General features: G+C 50.1%; 5 protein-coding genes across 5 annotated transcripts; 3 read left to right on the top strand and 2 right to left on the bottom strand.

Moving 5' to 3' along the window:
* Positions 1–3,442: 3,442 nt before the first annotated feature.
* On the top strand, positions 3,443–5,237 carry VTN77DRAFT_9529 (uncharacterized protein; the record flags this gene model as incomplete). The annotated part of the gene is made up of 5 exons (XM_069426147.1): positions 3,443–3,838; positions 4,203–4,364; positions 4,447–4,532; positions 4,589–4,917; positions 4,993–5,237. 5 exons carry the CDS (start codon positions 3,443–3,445, stop codon positions 5,235–5,237), a joined length of 1,218 nt encoding a protein of 405 aa, XP_069280652.1.
* Positions 5,238–5,993: 756 nt separating this feature from the next.
* VTN77DRAFT_9530 (uncharacterized protein) lies at positions 5,994–7,637 on the bottom strand (the record flags this gene model as incomplete). The annotated part of the gene is made up of 1 exon (XM_069426149.1): positions 5,994–7,637. One exon carries the CDS (start codon positions 7,635–7,637, stop codon positions 5,994–5,996), a length of 1,644 nt encoding a protein of 547 aa, XP_069280653.1.
* A 2,052-nt stretch (positions 7,638–9,689) lies between these two features.
* VTN77DRAFT_9531 (uncharacterized protein) lies at positions 9,690–13,306 on the top strand (the record flags this gene model as incomplete). The annotated part of the gene is made up of 8 exons (XM_069426150.1): positions 9,690–9,841; positions 9,896–10,410; positions 10,473–10,688; positions 10,741–11,681; positions 11,730–11,810; positions 11,857–12,593; positions 12,644–12,816; positions 12,867–13,306. 8 exons carry the CDS (start codon positions 9,690–9,692, stop codon positions 13,304–13,306), a joined length of 3,255 nt encoding a protein of 1,084 aa, XP_069280654.1.
* Positions 13,307–14,281: 975 nt separating this feature from the next.
* Positions 14,282–16,047, top strand: VTN77DRAFT_9532 (uncharacterized protein; the record flags this gene model as incomplete). Its single annotated transcript, XM_069426151.1, has 3 exons — positions 14,282–14,397; positions 14,493–15,053; positions 15,108–16,047. The coding sequence occupies 3 exons, from the start codon at positions 14,282–14,284 to the stop codon at positions 16,045–16,047; spliced, it is 1,617 nt and encodes a 538-aa protein (XP_069280655.1).
* Positions 16,048–16,925: 878 nt separating this feature from the next.
* VTN77DRAFT_9533 (uncharacterized protein) lies at positions 16,926–19,197 on the bottom strand (the record flags this gene model as incomplete). Its single annotated transcript, XM_069426152.1, has 2 exons — positions 16,926–19,112; positions 19,177–19,197. 2 exons carry the CDS (start codon positions 19,195–19,197, stop codon positions 16,926–16,928), a joined length of 2,208 nt encoding a protein of 735 aa, XP_069280656.1.
* Between the last annotated feature and the right edge of the window lie 429 nt (positions 19,198–19,626).

The raw sequence follows: 19,626 nt of genomic DNA on the forward strand, positions 1-19,626 counted from the left end.
AGGACGGAGAATCCGACCATCGACATCACCACCGTCGAGGACATGCCCATGCCCATGTCCGGGCTGGACCTGCCGCTGCATGCCGACTCGCCGGCCTCCAGCTTTAGCCGGGCACATCTGGGATACCCGTCGCCGAACGATTTTACCAGCAATGGGGATCACGATTCCTCCATCATACCCCGGCACCTGCATGACCACCATGACCTCTTTGGCGATCAGCAGGCCAACACACGCTTCTGGCAGCACGGTCCATGGGTCGCAGGGGATGGGACAACGCCGAACGAGGAAAGCCGACCGTTTTTCGGCCCCCACGAGCGGCTCAAGCATGACTATGCGGCGTCGGAGCTGTCCCTCGGCCGCGGGCCGGGGTCATTGCACTCTGTGGACATGGCCGGATTCGGCATGGATACCACGGATGACATCTGTGCTGAACTGAGCCCTTGACCTGTCGACCTGTCGATGAAAATGCTCTTCCTCTGTCTTTGCAAATATCCCGTGTTTTCCTGTGACCCTGTATCCCAATTGTTGATGACTGCATGAACTGGGCGTTTTTGTTCTTTTCACATGGGGAGATGATGTCGATTGTTTTTTTTTATCTCTATTTATTATACCTTCGCCTATGTGATTCATGATGCTAGTTGATGACACCTGACTTGATGATTCGTCATTTGGTCTTCGATTTTTCTTCTTCTTCTTCTTCTTCTTCTTTTTGGATGAGCTTTGGTCATGCCCATCCGTTGAACGGGTTGGCATTTGTTTGATTTGATAGAGGATATACCGTGAACGGCGTGGATGAATGGTTGGTTGGGGTTATGGGAGGGGCTCTGTCTGTCTCTTCTTTCGAAACTTGATGACATGGGAAAAATAGAGTGAAAGAGCTTACTGATGTATACTCAACTCACACACTCACCACACTCACCGCCCAGCTCACTCTTGCTCTTTCACCTTTTCTACCTCTCCTATTCCGTCTCCCCCTTCCACACACATCCAAACCGAAGACGGTCGGCAGGGCCTACTTTCGCCCGCCTATTTTTGTACCCCCATCGTGTTATTTTACAATCACGTACACTAGAACAAAAAACAGCGAATCCAGAAGCAGCTTCGAAAAATTTTTTCTTTTTTCTTTTCTTTTCTTGTTTCTTCTCGATTCTGTCAATGTCTTCTTTCTTTCTTTCTTCTGATACCCAATCTTCTTCTTCTCACCTATCCCCTTGTTTTCCATCTATGACTGGTCTTTTTCTAACCCTTCTCTTCTTTTCTGCTTTCTTTGGTCAACAGAACAGTTCTTGAAAGAAAAAGGAGGAGGTCCAGAAATGACCTGACCTGCTGCTATCTATCTATCTATCTATCTATCTATCTATCTATCCATCTATCTATACCTGGTCTTGAGCCTTGCCATGGGTCCATGGAAGTGTGCAATGAAATGAAAAGGTGATTTGATTGATGTGATGTGATGTGATGTGATGTGATGTACTAGCATGTCTCAAAAAACAAACAAAAAGCCTGACTGAGGATGTGAGGAGCATCTCAAATGGCTTGTGGCGTTCGATGTAACTAACAGTAACTACAGTACATGTATCTATGAATGATAGCTATCTGTCTGTACGCCTGGTAGTGACGGTGATTTAGTTAAATAAAAAAATGAAAATGAAAATGGAATGCGCTAGCTCACTCTCGCTCGCTTGTTTCCAATGTTTGTCTGTTGCTTGTTTTGTCTTACCTTAAACTTCGCCCCGCCTACCTGGATCATTTGGTACCTAACCCAGTACCATGGTCCATGGATCGGATCCCCTTTTTTGAGTTTTTTGAGTTTTTTTCTAATTGAGTGTGCTATCCATGGATCAAATCTACCTTAGTAAACTGCTCTGGAGTCTGGACCCGGCTGGGCTATCCTTAGTTGGCGAGCAAGCACACTGCATCTATGCTACTACCAAGGGACAGCACGAGGAGGTATTACAATCCATGTATTTGACAGTCCGAGTTAGAGCAACTTCGCCAACGCAATCAGCTGCAAAGAAAAAAAAAAGTCCATCATCCCGCTGTGAACGTCACGATATATATAACCCGTTTATTTTAAATAAAGGCACGGAGAATTTGGAGTTGGTTGAGCTTCTAGGAATGCTAATGAATGACTTTGCTTGCCTCGTTGAGTTGATATGCCATTCTCCCTCCCTCTGAGGAGGGAGTTAGGTCATGTTCCCTCTTGGTGATGGTAACGAGAGGTATGTACATACATTACATATGTGAGTAATCTCGCTGGGAGAAAAGGCTTCCCGTGCATAGTCTCAGACTGAAAAAAAAAACGCTCTATAGTATAAAATGGAAGAAAAGACTTCCACTCCATGTCGTCAAACATGATTTCTCGAGGCTTGCTGAGCCGGAAAAAAGGGGGAAAAAAACGGCCTGGTCTATGCCAGGGACTAAGGGGACCTTAGCAATCCCTGCTAATATTGGCGAATAGTTGTTGTTTTTTTGATTATTTTATAGTAAACCAGCTCATAATTGATGGCTTTGTCATTTATTCTTGTAAGATGGGTAGAATTGCAAAGGACTCAAGGACATTTTTTTTATTAATGACTTATTGCTTACCTTGTAATGATAGGTATCAGGGGAAGCATTCAATATCATGGTTGAAGCAGAAAGAGAAGTCGATTTGATTATAAGGAGCTCATCTTGGCTTCATCCATGCAATTAGGCAAAAATATATGGACTCCTAGACCCAGCACCGCTTTGAGGCGCGAGCTCATCGCTGGAGAGTTATCCCTGCTATATATATATATATATATATATTATTTTTATCTCCTTTCCAGGCGGACTTCCTACCTAGGTACCTACCTATCTATATTCCTTGTAATACTCGTTATGTGCCTATGGCATGGAGTACTCCTTCCACCTTCGTCATCTCCTAGAAAGATCAATCAATCAGGCATCACATCCGCCGGCTTTTGCTTCGTTTTCAGTTTTCTTTTCATCATGGGTTGGCATCTGTTTCATGTCTCCGCTCGGGATATGACAATACTGTACAAAGGAGGTTTGGGCAGGTTGGCAGATGGCAGTTGGCTGCTTGGTTACAACAGATGTCAATTCTGCATGATCGGATATGAAAATGTACGTACTTTGTCTGCGACTCCTCCCTCGTTTCCCCTCGTTCTTCAAGCGTCTAAGTGACCGACGATCTAACAACGTTCCCAGGAAGGCAATGTCAAGGGCCATTGTGTCACAATGGCAACAAACTACTTCCTATCATTCCATCAATTTTAGGGCCAGCCTCAGGGACTCGATGGCGTCGCCCACTTTGACCAAACAGTCTGCTGTCGACAGCATTCAGGTCCAACCCTTGTCTTTCTCGAGAGTTTGAGGGAGCCTCGTCCACATCCGCTTGGAATTCTCCTGATATAGGGAAGAGAGAGAGAATCAAAGTCAACCCGTGCAGGTCTGGTCGATGGCTGATGTTATAGGAGTAGTAGGCACTGGCGTGGGCGTTGCCTCGCTCGCCATCCAAGTCTCAGAGAAGATTGTGGCCCTCCAAAGCTTCCTCAAATCGGTCAAGGCAGCTCCAGAGGAGCTCATTTCGCTTCTCAGCGAGATGCACATGCTCAACGAGGTGCTGTTGGATATGCAGCGTGAACCGATGCTCCTCCGCAAGGAGATCGCCAACCATTGCGAGCGACAGTGTTCTGAAGCGGCGACTGCGCTCTCCACGACTCTCAATCACCTTCAGAAACGGCTCAGAGAAAAAAAGATCCTTGGTTCCATCGCATTTGTTCTGAAGAAGGATGATCTGGATAAGTGTGAAGCGACTGGAGCGGACCAAGTTAACGCTGCTGCTTGCACATTGGTCAGTTTCATTGCTTTACCCCCAAGTGAAACTCACATGTATTAAATAATCTATTGATGCTGACTATTTTTTTTTTCTTTTCTCGTGTAGCTTGGCTCAAGGATCACTTTTGGAGTCTCTAAAGCATTATGTTGATGAACAGAAACACCAAACGAAACCGCTTCCAGAATGTTTTCCAGAATCCTCTGATACAGTCGCATTATCTGAGTCTTCTTGTGCTTCTACATTGTCTGACGGAGAGGAAATTCGTAGGAGAAGGGGTTCGTCCAAGAGTTGGGCCAAAAAGGGACCTCCTATATTCCGTCTGGCGTTGCCAGTTTGGCTGACTGGTCGAGTGTGGGAATTTTATGCCGCGAGGGCTCAGACAGAGTGGACTCTTCGGATCAAGACGCATAATATCATTTCCCGAGTTTCTCCCATCTTCGAGTACGCCGCCACAGGGGATATCGCTGCAATGCAGAACCTTCTGAAGTACAGACAGGGGTCGGTCTTTGACTGCGACAAGAAGGGGTGGACGCCCTTGCATGTAAGTTGCGTCGACAAACTTGTTGAAATGTGTTGGTGCGACAAGATTGCTAAAGTTGGTGATGTTTTTGCGATTTTCTCAGTACGCTGCTCTGTATGGCATGAAGGCCATGTGTCTCTTCCTGCTAGATGAAGGTGCAGACCCATATGCTGAAGATAATCAATCTCAGTATGTACATCCTTTTCGACAGGCCATATAGGCTCAACGGCTGATGCAGCAATTAGGACGCCCGTTCGAGTCTGTACAGGGCGGCTGTTTGTTATGAATTTCGAGCGGTTGGAAACAGCCGAGCGCGAACGCACGGTAGAAACGAGCCTGGAGCTCATATCGGAAACTGAGGATGCATTTATTGGGACCCCTCAGGATTTCGAACATATCACAGTGACAGCGATCCTGCAAAGGATGTTACAAACAATTTGTCCACCATTGACCTACGGGATTTGTCTCAACGGCTTGTTCTGTGGGAATGCCTTTCGTCCATTTACGATCTTTATCATCCCCCTCCAGAGATCCTCACAACTGTCTTGCCCCTACCGAAGTGGCACCGCTGTCCGTAGATGATGCGACAGGCTTACGGATCCTCTTGATTATCGCGTACGGTCTCGCGAATGCGCCTGGTGGAGTACAGACGAGGTGGAAGGGTACCGCAAATTGCTGGTCAAATTGGTGGAATGCGGTATCCATCTGAAGAACATCAGACGCGACACGACCCGAGACGACGAAATCGCATTACTCGGGTTTCTGAAAGTATGGCTGCTCTACGTTTGGACCAGGTGGCGGCCGCGCCATCGAGGTCGTCACAAGAGGTCTCACCCGTATATGCACGACCAGGACAGGTACGACACGCATTTATCTCTCCAGCTGTGGGCTTAGGAACTTCGCAATGCAGGTGCCGACCTAGTTGTCTATGGTGCCCGCGAAAGATTGCTCTGGAACACAAACGGACTCCACTACGACGGATGGGACTTGGGTAATATCATAGGTTTCACTTATGGTGCATCTCCAAGCGTTTTGCGGTTGGAGGGCCTCGAGTCGAGGACGAGCTTCAAGAATTCTGGCAGATGGTGGAAGAAGGATTCTGTCGGCATTGACTTAGCGATCTGGTTGTGACTGGTCACAACGCGGACTAATGAAGGTGATGCAAATCCATCTGCCGAATTTGGGACGATTTTGGCTTATAAACAGCCTACCTTTACTGTGGACTCTCCCATGTTTCTTACAGTGCTAGGTCGTTGCCAGTCAATGTGAACGTCTTCAAACCTTGACAGATAACAACCTCTAGCGTTGGGAGAAATATGTTTGTACTTCTAACTCCAACCCTACCTGAAATCCTGAGTGACAATATGCTAACTAATGAGAAGATCTTAGATCAATCTTTTTTTTAGGCGATAATGACTATATTCTGACGTGTTTTGAATGTTTGGTATTCTGTAATCCTATTCAAGTAGTGTTTTTTAAGGAATCATCGTCAGTCATGTTTTCTTCATGCTAAGCCGAAGTCAATAGCGATGGTATACCACTTGAAGAATGCAGTAATACCAGCTATACTTCTCTACAGCAATTTCCTCCAACCAGAAAACCGGCCTACAATGTCATGTTCCAGCAGCCGCCGTCTAGAAACGGCCGAGTTTATGGCTCTTTCTCCCGCTGCTCAGACTCGAACAGATCGACCTCAGTCTCCTTAAACTTCCTCGCGCTGATTTTCCGCTCGAACAGAATATCCAGCTCTTCAAATGTCCTGCCTTTTGGTTCCGGAAGGCGGAAGAACGTCCAGATGAGGCACAAGAAGCACATCCCCGCCCAAAAGAAACCGGCCTTTCCTTTCCAGTTCCATGCGGATGGATTGAGCATGTAAGGGGTGATGACGCCGTTGATGATCCCGATGACGTTGTACAGGTTTCGGCCCAGGACGATCGTCTTCGTCCGCAACCGGCTGGATGGGATCTCGGCGACGATGGAGAATGCCACGGTTCCGACGGTGAAGTCGTAAAATAACGTGTACACGAGCAGAAGAGATCCGATTACCCAGCCGGAGTTTTTGTTCGGGGCGAGTGCAACGAACCCGATGATCAGGAGCAACAGGAACATCATCACCAGGCCAGCGAGGTACAGGGTCCGGCGTCCAAACCTGGCCATCAGGAACCACGAGACGAAGACGCCGATCATGGCAACCGTGTACAGAGACATGGACATGTCGAACGAATACTGCACTGACAGGCCGGCCTGTTCGTAAAAGTACGTCGAGTAGCCCATGAATGCCGCTCCACAGAGGTTCTGGATCGCCCAGGTTACGCAGGTGATCTCCGTGCGACGCAGATCGAGACCCTTGAAGCAGTCCCAATAGGACGTTCCGCTAGTCAGCTCCTTTTCCAGCTCGTCGGTGTGCACCATCATGGCGATGGTTTGATCGACGTCGAAATCTGCATCTGCCGTGGAGCTCGTCAGTCGCAGCAGGGCTTTCCGGGCATCCTCGCGTCGACCTTTTCTGACCAACCACCATGGAGACTCGGGAGCGAAGAAGATGCCTATGAGCAGTGGCACCGGCCATATCCACTGGATGGCGAAGGGGATCCGGTAGGCCCACTCGTCCGTCCGCTGAAGCATACTCCGCAAGACTCCGGCAGCGATCAACTGGCCAATGCCCCAGCAAAGATTCACATACGTCGTGAGATATCCTCGCAGCGCGACAGGACAAACTTCCGATGCATAAGCCGTTGTCAGGGTTTGGAACACACCCCAGGGAATCCCCATCAACACCTCGCCGACCTGCAACGTCTGGATATTCTGCGCAAAGAACGGGATGAAGATAAACCCAGTGAGCGCCGTCAGCGCAGCGATCATCGTCTTCCTATACCCATAGCGCTCCGAGACGATACCATTGAGAAACAGCCCAATGATCTCGCCGACATTGGCGCCGTTGGACAGACCCGACTGCCACGAGGCGGGGATCTGGTACGTCCCATCGGGCTGCAGCCGGCCATACCGTTTGTTGAAAGTCGGAAAGGCGTAGAAGCTCTGCATCAGCACGACGTCGTAGCCTTCCATGACGATGGCCGTCGACAGGAGGATCGACCAGCCGATGGCTTTTGGGTAGAGTCTGATGGCCTGCCAGAGGGTCATGCGATGTTCCTTGTCTGTCGCATCCTTGGCGTCGCTGATCAGGATGGCTTTACTTTTGGACAGGCCGTCTTTTTCTTGCTGTCCGTCCTCGATGTGGGATGTTGCGTTTTTGGCTGTCGTCTTGGCTTCATCAACTGCTTGTTGTGAAGCCATGTCGATGATAGCAAGAATGGATCACGATAGACGGACAGACGCACAATCAGTCAATTGATGTAATACGAGGGGGAATCTACACAATGCATGAACCCTGCCAAGATGACCGCAAGTGCCATTGCCGGGGGAAAGCGTCATTATATAGAACGCCTAGCAAAGACGCCAATGGGCGGCTGCGCCTGTTCCAGCAGCATGGACACGGGCATGTGCTCTACCGCCTCCCCTGGGCTACAAGAGAATTAGTTAATTGCTTGACATGGAACTAACCTAAGATCTTCCCAGATGGTTCCGACTGAGCTAGCTACTTGATTGGGAACAAGCAACTCGTGGCCAGGGAAACGAACCGGCATAATGGCCGGTTTTCTCACAGGGAAAGGCATCTAATAGCAACTAGCAGCTAGTTTAGATAGGAGACATGACACCGTGTGCGCGGAGTAAGCGAGACTGATAGCGGGGTTCCCCAGAAAAGCTTGGTCACGCTTGGTCTTAGTCCCACCAATCAGGCACGTTCTTACCTTACCGTATTGTACTGTCACTGCTCCCCACACTGCACCCCGCGTGTGGACCTATTTAGGTAGGTAAGACCTATATCCAGTCAGTTATCATGCACACAGGCCAGTCTTTAGACCTAGATAGAAATAAAGGAGAGTCTGCGGAGTACTTGGGTAGTAAAATACCTTAGGTATCTACTACCTAGATGGGTACTTTGAAGACATATCGGTTTCTCGTGTGTATGTCCTGTTCTGTTGATAATTCTGTCACACAATAATAATTCTTGGATCATTGCTAATTATTATATTATTTCCCGAGTAGAAGGAGGGGAAAAGAACACCTTCCAAGGTAATCCGGCGTGTGCTGTATGATATATATCTTTCTTCTAGTATCTTCTATCTTCCACCGTAAGATCCACTGAATTCAGTTCGCGTGAAGCTGAAAGATCGAAGTACTGTGCTCCTGAATATAAAATTTAGGATTAAGCTTAGACCATGGTATTTTTTGTGTGTAAAGAGCCAAGACGAAAGAAGGTTGGTGGGGGTGTGCGGATAAATACAATAAGCCCCAGAGTTACCCCAGTTCTTTCTTCCGCGGTTGACGACTATCTTTATAGTTTCTCAATGCTCATATGTCAGGAATTGAATCGTTACTCGTGACAAGAATAGTCGAGTATTTATTGATGATGATGCTGAAATTGGGTTTGAGACTTCTGCGCCTCGAGGTCTGTTGTGTAACTACTAACCAGTTGAACATTCTAATCCTCCATGTCTGGATGTCACGTGGTATAAGACGCACGGACATTAACCACCACCTACCTATTTAGGTAGGTACTATCCCTGGCACCTACCTCGTCGGGTAGTTAGGCAGTGGAGAATCAACCGTTGAGGTATGTACGGAGTACTCCGTACGGAGTACCGTGGACAAGAAGCAGGCGCGATGGGCGTTTCGTGCAACTCGTATCAATACTGGCCGATGACCTCTGAAGTACGCGCAGATATGGGCCTTTTCCTTTCTGGTCAATTGCAGTAGCAGCTACGTGTCGGATCAAAATCCAGTGGATGGGTATGTACATGCATACATACCTAGAGTTCCGTTCAGTTACCAACTAGCTCCCGACTCTCTTCACACGTATTAATTCGATGCTTACTGGGGATAGGTCCTTGTGGTACCAATGCATGCCGCGTCTTACGATGATACGCCCGAGAAAGTTACTAAGAGACGAGCCCGCCAGTTCGGAGTAATGTTCCCCGGACCATATCCCCAAACAGTCATCATTTCTCCGGAAATCTCTCCGCTGGTTGAACCGGTCGTGCATGCTCTGCCGCTTCTATGGGATACCTAATCAATCTTTCCAGCAGAGAGCGGAGATGCTACCACGCGGCTGTCGTCATGCCACTGATCTGTCTGAATTCCAATATTGTGGAGCCCAAAGAATAGAACAAATATATACTGGACTGTACGCCAATTTCTCGACCTAGGACGCTGAATACAATCCTTCGTCCGGTTTTTATCTCTCTCCAGCTACCGTGTCTCACTTCCTCGTGAGTGAGAGCAGATATGGCCACCGAGTCAAAAGCAAATGGCTCCGAGGCCATAACGTACCCAAAGCTGTCTCAGCGCCCTGTCGGACAGCCGATTGCTCACATCTACAAAGCTCGGCTGTCCAACTTCATCTCGCCCGGGCAGTATGAATCTCAAAATCTTTTATCGTGAGTTATCCCATCGAACACCTGCGATATCAAGTCTAAGCCCGCGTCTTGCAGCATGCTGGATGAAGGTCGCGCTACCGGGGGAGAACATGTCAAGCTCTTCGTTTACAGCGTCCCCGACCTCGCTCGTCCAACTTTCAAAGACGCAACGGCCGATGAGAACGCCTTCAAATCAACCAAGACCGGCGAGCAGTTTGGCCCCAGCTGGTCTACCCACTGGTTCAGGATTCACCTCAAAATTCCTCCTGCTTTGGTGAACAAGAAACACCTGGAGTTCCACTGGGATGCCGGCAATGAAGGTCTCATCTGGACCGAAGATGGCGAGCCTCTCCAAGGGCTCTCGGGAGCCGGTGAACGGATTGAATGGATCCTGCCTGACGCCTGGAGAGATGGCAAGGAGCATATCTTCTATATCGAAATGGCCTGCAATAAGATGTTCGGAAATGCGCCTGGAACCGACGACAACCAACCCCCAGACCCAAATATGTATTACACTCTCAAAAAGGCCGACATAGTCGCCGTCAATTTGGAAGCTAGAGCTTTGTTGATCGACTTCACACTCATCGCTGGTCAGTACTTTGACTCGCCCTCTGATTTGTCACTGGCTCCGGCAGAACTAACTGTTCTTAAGATGCTGCCCGGGAATTCAGCCCCGATTCATGGGAGTCCCACAAAGCCCTGCGGATTGCCAATGAAATCATGGATACATTTAAGCCGGGCAGCCAGGAGTCGATTGTGCAATGCCGCAAGCTTGCCCAGGGCTTCCTAGGGAGCAAGGTCGATTCGGAAAAGGTCTACGAGGGAGAGTCCGAAATAATTTCTTACGGAATCGGACATTGTCATATTGGTATGTATTTCGGTCCCGGCTTGGTGCCAGCTAGTCGAGCTAACTTCTGTAGATACATGTTGGTTATGGCCATGGGACGAGACGAAGCGCAAGATTGCCCGTTCGTGGGCCAACCAGTGCGACTTGATGGACCGATATCCTGAACATCGCTTCGCCTGCTCTCAGGCGCAACAGTTCAAATGGCTCAAGCAATACTACCCATCTCTTTATGAACGTGTCAAGGCAAAGATCGATGAAGGCAAATTCCATCCAATCGGCGGCAGTTGGGTGGAACATGACACGAATATGCCTAGTGGGGAATCTCTAATTCGCCAGTTCCTTTATGGGCAGCGCTTCTTCGAAAGCCACTTTGGCAAACGGTGCACGACTTTCTGGCTACCGGATACCTTTGGGTATTCTGGTCAGTTACCTCAGTTATGCCGCCTTGCCGGCATGAGTCGGTTCTTCACCCAGAAACTCAGCTGGAACAATATCAACAACTTCCCCCATACCACTTTCAACTGGGTCTCCCTTGATGGAAGCCAGGTGTTATGTCATATGACACCTGCGGAAACATATAATGCTGAAGCCGACCTTGGTGATCTTAGGAGATGCCTCACGCAGCATAAATCAATGGGGCAGGATCCTACTTCTCTTCTTGTTTTTGGAAAGGGAGATGGTGGTGGTGGGCCGACATGGCAGCACCTCGAAAAGCTGCGGCGTTGTCGGGGTATTAGTGACCAGGTGGGTGTCCTGCCTAGAGTTGGTATGGGCCTGTCTGTGGACGACTTCTTTGCACAACTGCAGAAGAAGGCCGAGAATGGTGCCAATTTTGCGACTTGGTATGGAGAGCTCTACTTTGAACTCCATCGGGGGACCTATACTACTCAAGCGAATAACAAGCGGAACAATCGACTGGCTGAGATTGCTCTACATGATATTGAGCTTTTGGCTACAATTACGTCTCTCGCGGATAGCTCTTACAAGTATCCCAAGGAGGCTATCGATGAGATGGTAAGTTTCTGAGGAGTGGTGACAATCTGTATAGCTAACATCCTGCAGTGGGAGGCTGTCCTCCTCTGCCAGTTCCATGATTGCCTTCCCGGAAGCTCCATTGAGATGTGCTACGATGAATCGGATGTGGTAAGTAACAACGGGCTGATCACTACGCCTGTACTGACTTGTGCAGCTTTACGAAAAGCTCTTTGCCACCGGAATGAAGATCTTGACGGAGATAATGGAAAGACATGGTTTGTCTAATTCCCCGTCTGGGCCTGTGTTTGCTCTTAATACTCTTCCGTGGAAGCGTAACGAGATTGTGCAGCTTCCCACACAGGAGGTAAAGTATGGCGTCGTCTCAACTGACGACCGTCCCTGGGCGGAAGTCAAGGTTCTTCCAGATACTCCAAGCGCGGCTACACCCTCGGTATCCATCCAAGAGATTAAGCCAGGCTTTTTCGTTCTCGAGAATGATCAGATCCGGGTGCAAGTCGAGCAGGGCGTCATCACTTCCCTCATCTACCGTCCCTGCGATCGTGAGGTAATTGCCGAGGGTGGTAAAGCCAATCAGTTTGTCATTTTCGATGACAAGCCGCTGAACTGGCAGGCATGGGATGTGGAGGTTTACCATCTGAACTCCCGGCAGGAACTTGCAGTAGGACAAACTAAGATTGGCGAGAACAGCCCTTACCGGGTCAGCGTCGTTACCGAAACTAAAATCAGTGAGCGCAGCTGGGTGAAGTCCACGATCAGTCTGTCGCCAGCGCTTGAGGGGGAATTATCGTACGTCGAAGTGCAGACTGAAGTGGAATGGAGAGAAAACATGAAGTTTTTGAAGGTCGAGTTTCCAGTGTCGATGACGAACAAGGAGGCGTCATACGAAACGCAATTTGGAGTTATGACCAGACCGACGCACTACAATACTACGTACGTTCGCGCTGACCCTCTCATCTTTTCTCGTGTCTAACGCTTTCTAGATGGGACATGGCTAAATTCGAGGTGTGCTGCCATAAATGGGCTGACCTCTCTGAACACGGATTCGGTGTGTCGATCCTCAACGACTCCAAATATGGCTTTGCCACCTGTGGGAACCTGATGCGCCTCAGTCTGTTGCGAGCGCCCAAGGCTCCTGACGCTAATGCCGACATGGGTGAGTCAGGAGAACAGTATCTTAGATTTCCTCGGATTAACAGCTTGCAGGACGTCACCACATCCGATATGCCATTCTCCCGCATGAAGGCGCACTCTCGCAAACCACCATCCGAACGGCCTTTAATTTTAATAACCCGATGAAGCTGCTTTACGCCAATGACCTCACCAAGGCAGCCGCAGCAGGACCAATTCCTATCCGCCTAACGGGGTCTCCCTCGCTAGTCCTCGACGGGGTGAAACGGGGCGAAGACGACGAAGACGTCTCTCGTGGAGAGCTGCCCAAACGAGAGGGCCGGAGCGTGATCGTGAGAATCTACGACAGTCTCGGAGGCGTCAGCAAGGGAAGGATTGAGACGACGTGGCCGGTGAAAAAGGTGTGGAAGTGCAACGTCCTCGAGGACGATGAGGAGGAGTACAAGATTGAGAATGGGAAGGTGGATATTACGCTGCGGGCGTTTGAGGTTGCTACCTTTAGGTTGCAGTTGTAAAACCAGTAGAATGGTGGAATACAATGGATGGACAGTAGGATAATTGTGATAGATTACTTCCTTCAGGTAGATCCTGTTTCTGGGCAAAAAGTAATAGTAATGGAGCATAGAGTAGGTAGAGATCTAGAAATCTAGAATGGCGGGATTCTATCAGGTTTGTTCCTATCATCTTTTTTTTTTTCCAACGTTCTACCAAAGATTAGAGAAAATGACTATCATACGCTTACAGGGTATTTCTTGTCTCATGGATTGGAGACGGCTACGATTATTATTTTCTTTTTTTTTCCCCTTCTTTCTTTCTTTGCTTCAAGAACATTGGACGATGTATGATACGTCCTTGCATGCTTGCATGCATTATTATATTTAAGTAGTACTACTGTACGAAGTGCCCCGTACTCCGTACTCGGTATTAATCCCAATCCTTCCCTTCCCTTCCCCGCACGCCTCTCTCTGCAAGGACCTACCTAACCCAGCCTGGTCTGCTTAACAAAGTAAAGTGTGGCAAAGCGAACCAATCGGAGGCAGGGACAACAACACCGGTCCCCTCCGCACGGCGACACCTTTCAAAGTAAAGTTTGCTTGGGCTTGGCGTGCTTTCATCATCAGCGGGATTCCTGCCCAATCAGAAGACTGCAACACAGCGGGACCAGGGCCTGGCCCCGCCCCTCCCCAGGAGCTTATCTGATTTCCGTGTGTCATTGTCATTTGCCCTTGCGTTGGAGTTTTGATGGTCGGGACGGAGTACCTAACCTAGGTATATTAGGTTCGGTATATAGTACTGCACTGCAGCCGGGCACAATGTCCTTAGGGCCCTTCTCGCTGCCTTTTCTCTCCTTTCCTCCCCAGCATCATTAACGATATTGACGACCGGACTTTCCCTATCCTTCGTTGGGGATCTGCCCAATTTCGTCTTGCGGACTCAATTGCGATATCGGTCGGTCGCGTGACTGACTCACCGACTGCCTTCCTGCAAACATGCGTCGACCGTCCGTAGACGCCCACGCCAGCGTCAACGCCGACGCGGCGCTGGAGAAGATGGGCTACAAGAGCGAATTACCGCGCAATCTGAGCATGCTGAGTGTGTTGGGGTTGTAAGTGCAATTCGTCGCCAATTGACTGTGTAGCTTCGCTCGAGCGATTGATTTTGGGTGCCGACTTAATTTCACGACTGACTGACTGATGACAGGTCCTTCGCCATCATGGCCGCCCCCTTCGGCCTGTCTACTACCCTGTACATTACCCTGACAGACGGCCAGTCCGTGACCGTCATCTGGGGCTGGGTTCTCGTCACGCTGATCTCGATCGCCATCGCGGCGTCGCTGGCCGAGATCTGCGCCGTGTACCCGACAGCCGGCGGCGTGTACTACTGGAGCGCGATGCTGTCGACCAAGCGGTGGGCGCCGCTCATGTCCTTCATCGACGGCTGGCTGACCCTCGTCGGGAACTGGACCGTCACGCTGAGCATCAACTTCTCCGGCGGGCAGCTCATTCTCAGTGCGATATCGCTGTGGAACGAGGATTATGTCCCCAATGCGTGGCAGACTATCCTCATGTTCTGGGCTGTCATGCTTGTGTGCGCGCTGGTCAATATCTTCTTTTCGCGGTATCTTGACTTGATTAATAAAGTGTGCATCTACTGGACTGCCGCGAGTGTCGTCATCATCCTGGTGACATTGTTGGCTATGGCGGATAACAAGAGATCGGGCGAGTTTGTGTTTGCGCATTATGATGCGTCTGCGAGTGGTTGGTAGGTCCCTCCTCCTCCTGCTGCTGCTTTTTTTTTATGTACTAAAATCTACAGGCCGACCGGTTGGGCATTCTTCGTCGGACTGCTCCAAGCAGCCTATACTCTGACCGGCTACGGCATGGTAGCAGCCATGTGCGAGGAGGTGCAAAACCCACACCTCGAGGTGCCCCGAGCGATTGTCCTGTCGGTCGTCGCGGCAGGAATCACGGGCCTGCTGTACCTAATCCCTATCTTATTTACACTACCCCCCGTCGAGCTCCTCCTCAGCGTCGCGAACGGCCAGCCCATCGGGCTTCTCTTCAAGACCGTCACCGGCTCCGCAGGTGGAGGGTTCGGGCTGCTATTTCTGATCCTGGGGATCATGCTCTTCGCCGGCATCGGCGCCCTAACAGCCGCCAGCCGGTGCACGTACGCCTTCGCGCGCGACGGCGCCATCCCCGGCTTCCGGCTCTGGCGCAAGGTGAGCTCGCGGCTGGACGTGCCCGTGTACGCGGTGATCCTCTCCACGGCGGTGGACTGCCTGCTGGGGCTGATCTACTTCGGGTCGACGGCGGCGTTCAACTCCTTCACGGGGGTCGCGACCATCTGCCTGTCGACGTCGTACGGCCTGCCGATCCTGATCCTGGTGGTGCGCGGGCGGAAAGCCGTGCGGCACTCGTCGTATTCCCTGGGCAGGTTCGGCTACGCGATTAACATCACTACCATCTGCTGGATCTGTCTGGCAGTAGTACTCTTCTGCATGCCCGTGTCGCTGCCTGTGACGGCGTCGGGTATGAACTATGCCAGTGTGGTGTTTGCCGGGTTTGCGGCCATCAGCATTGTCTGGTATTTTGTTTATGCGAGACGAGAGTTCCGCGGGCCGCCGGTGGTGCTGAATGACGAGGATGAAGCCCGTGAGAGCGAGAATGCAGGAGTCATGACCGGCAAGGCTGTCGTAGACGGAGACACGGAGAATCCGCCTGCAGAGGTGACGGACGATAAGAAGGTGCCTTAGCTAGCATTAGCAAGCATTACGTAGATAGATAAGTGTATATATACTGTATAAACTGTATATAAATAAATGGTCGTACAAAGGTCTTTTTCTTATTCTCTCCCTCTGTAGTAGGTAGATACGTATCCGATAGATAATGAAGTACCCACGAGCAAGAATGGATATTGTATTGTATTGAATTGCAGGCACTTAACTACCCTAACTCATCAAAAACATCATCATGTTGACTTCCGACTTAGCTCACCCAAGAAAGAAAGAAAGATAAAGCAACAAACTCATAACTAGTTTGGAATAACTAACTAACAGACAAAGCAGGAAAGCAGACAATACCAATAACTCAATTCAGCCTAACTCCTATCATAACATAACATGACGTGACATGACAATCATCAAACTCTCCAATGGAAAAAAAAAAAGGCAAAGCGAAGGCAAAAGCAAAGGAAGAAAGACTCTCCCAAACCAACTTGTGACAAGGACTCGAATCATCAAAACCTGTAGTGCGTCACAGCTGCCCAAACCAAAAACAAAACTGGTTGGGTCTCGTTATGGAGATTGACGTGGACATAGACATGGACGTGAACATAAACATGAACGTGAACTTGAACGTGAACGTGAACGTGAACATGGACATCAACATGAGCATAAACATGAACATCATAGATCTCGTTAAAAGAGAGAAAGAAAAAAAAAAGGATTGACAGCAGCGTTTCATGACAGGTTTCGAAGCATACCACCAATCCGTTCATAAAATCATGAGAAAATAAAAGCAAAGAAAAGAAAAACAACAGGATAAAATGGTCATAACTCATACTCATAAAGTGTTATCTTAAAAAAAGAAAAATCCCCGTCTTCAACAATCGACATTGCAACAGACATGTCAGTCAGAAAATATCATCCGGCCACGTAAACCCGTCCGACGGGACCCTTTCAGACTTCGAGGGCTGAGCTTGGGCTTGGGCTTGAGCTTGAGCTGCTGACCGAGCAGTAGACTTGAGGATGTCGTCACCCGCCTCGTCCGTTTTCTTTGCCTTTGTATTTGCCAGCCTGGCCGCATTCTCAAGCAGCTCCTTCGGCACGGGTGGAACGGGAGGGATGTTCTCATCATTCCCATAGCCATAACCCCAGCCTTTCGCTGGACTACGACTGGCAGTAGCTACGGGCACCTTTACGACATTCGATTCGAGATGGTGCTGGTCCTGCAGGTAGAACGATCGGCGTGGTTTGGGTTGTTGCGGATTCTCTGTTTCATGCTCGTCTCCCTCTGCATCCACCAGGCGCAGGTTTCGCACTGACTTGGTCGCTTTGAGGCGCTGGCCGCTCAGGCTAGATGAACGCTTGGACCGGCGAAGGGATGGCTTCGAGGGATTGGCTGTCTCTGATCTTCCCCTGGTCTTATCATGCTGGTCCTCTAGCTCGACCTGTTCTGGACGCGTCTTCCCAGATCCAGGACTGTCGTTTTCGGCAACCTTCTGGAATTTCGCCTGTCTAGGAGGCTGCCTTTTGGTCGTAGACTCGTCGGTCTTTCCGCCGGCGGTGCTATTGCCATGGGAGTCTTCTTGGACGCCGGCTTTAGAACTTGCGTTCAAACCAGGGTCGACCACGGGCGATTTTCTTTTCCGCGATAGGCTCTCCCTGCTGGCAGAGATCCTTGACCTCGAGAGCCTGCGCAACTTGGGGCTTGCAGACCGCTCTCGGAGGGCCCATTGAGGGATTTCGAGGTTGTCTTTTGGCAGATGACTTGTTGTCCTGGTAATCTCTGACTCAGCCTCAGAAACCGATCCCCACTGATTCTGAAGAATTCTCTCCGACGGAAGAGACGGCAGAGCCCCCGGCACAGAACGCCTCGCGTGAACATTGTCCAAACAGATCGCTGGCACCGGAGGCTCGTCCTCGTATCCCAATTCACGGAGCTCCCGCCGCGCTCGTTCCAGCTTGTCCTCCAGATTGCTTATCTTATTCAACAATTTAGCCTGTCTGGCAAGCTCCTTGCGGGATTGCCGCTTCTGAACGGCGCGCTGAGAGTCCGATGAATCTGTTTCATGGGAAGGCGGCGCGGGAGATACATCACGATTCTTGACCGGAGATATGTTCAGTACCGACGTTCTCTTCCGGAGATCATGGAAGGACTTGAACTTTGTAAATCCAAATTCATGCCGTCCTCGATGAGTCTCCTTCGGCCGTCCTTCATCCTGCGACGCGCCAGTGCTGCTCGGCCGGGAGTTCTCTGAAGACAACTTGTAGCCCATTTTTTCCTCTATCGCCTTCCAAGTCTCATCCGCCATATGCGGATCAACCTTATGGCCTCTGCCGCCATCCAGCTTCGTGCCCTTGTAGCCAGACTTCTTCAGCTCCGCATAAGCCTTCTCCGCTTTAGCCTGCCTATCCTTCAGGATTTCTTTCTGTGTCTTTGGCCCATCTTGCGCTCCTTTCCAGACCTCTGACTTGTTTCCCCACATGCCGAACGGGTTGAACGCTGAAGCGATAGCCTTCCCAAACCGGAAGATCCCCGAGCTCCTGTGGCCCAGCGTGTTGCCATTCTGGTGCTCTTGCTTCGTCTTTCCGTCATCCGTCGACGCATCTTCGCGAAGAAAGATACTCGGAGGCTTCTCACTCACGCGATCATTCATACTCCCCTCGATAAACCTCGATCGCCGAACCCGAAGGACGGGAGAGCCATGACCCCGGTCCCTGGAGGCTGATCCTGAATCGCGCGGTGGGCTATTAGTTCCTTTGGTTGCTGACCTCCTGCTGCTCAGGTCTATGCGCATCCCGTGTTCATCATATGCGAATTCGTCGCGCAGTGGCCAGTCGTTCGAACGGCGCCGTTTGGCGGAATGGACCGAACGCGCATCATGGGAATCGTCAACATAGCCATTGTTTTCGAACTCAGACTCGTCGGCGTCGTCAAAGCGCCCCGATGTGTCAGATGTGGTGTCTGACTCAACAGAGGGGAGCTTCCGCTTGTAAGAGAGGCTCATGTCGCTGGCGCTGTCCGACAGAATGGTCTGTTGGAGCAGCAGGTCCGCCTGGAGAGGGTCCAGGTCGAGCTCGATGTCAAGATGAGGGGTCTGCAAGGGTAGAGGCTAGATGTTAGTAGACGCTTGATGTTTACTTCAGAAAAGCAAAACACACCTCCGCATCGGCTTCCTTCATTCTCGAACTTCTTTCAAAGACTTACCGTCTGTGATAATCAAATTTCAGGATTATCCTCCAATTTGATGGATGTAGAGTAGTTCCAGCAGGTGAACCAAGGGAGATGAGAGGGTGCGACAATGCTCATAGGAATGGTATGGAGGGTATGAGCGTGAGGGGAGGTTTGTTTACATGTGCCGACAGCTCAGCGACAGCGACAGACAACTCACGCGATCTGTCCTGCGCAACCGCGTACAACGATTTTCCCCACTGCGCTGCGTGCCTTAGCCCAGCTAGCTCATAGACATGCGAAAATTGGACCTAGAGAAGACCTGCATACAAATCAACTTTCATGGTTCCTCTCTTGTTGACATTGCTGAAAAGCTGTAGCTGGCTTGTCAGGGCGGGACATACTCGGCACCTACCTACCTAATTCTAATTCTTCAACCC

This window comes from Rasamsonia byssochlamydoides (assembly GCF_041956645.1).
Source record: "Rasamsonia byssochlamydoides strain NRRL 3658 unplaced genomic scaffold VTN77scaffold_9, whole genome shotgun sequence".
NCBI lineage: Eukaryota > Fungi > Ascomycota > Eurotiomycetes > Eurotiales > Trichocomaceae > Rasamsonia > Rasamsonia byssochlamydoides.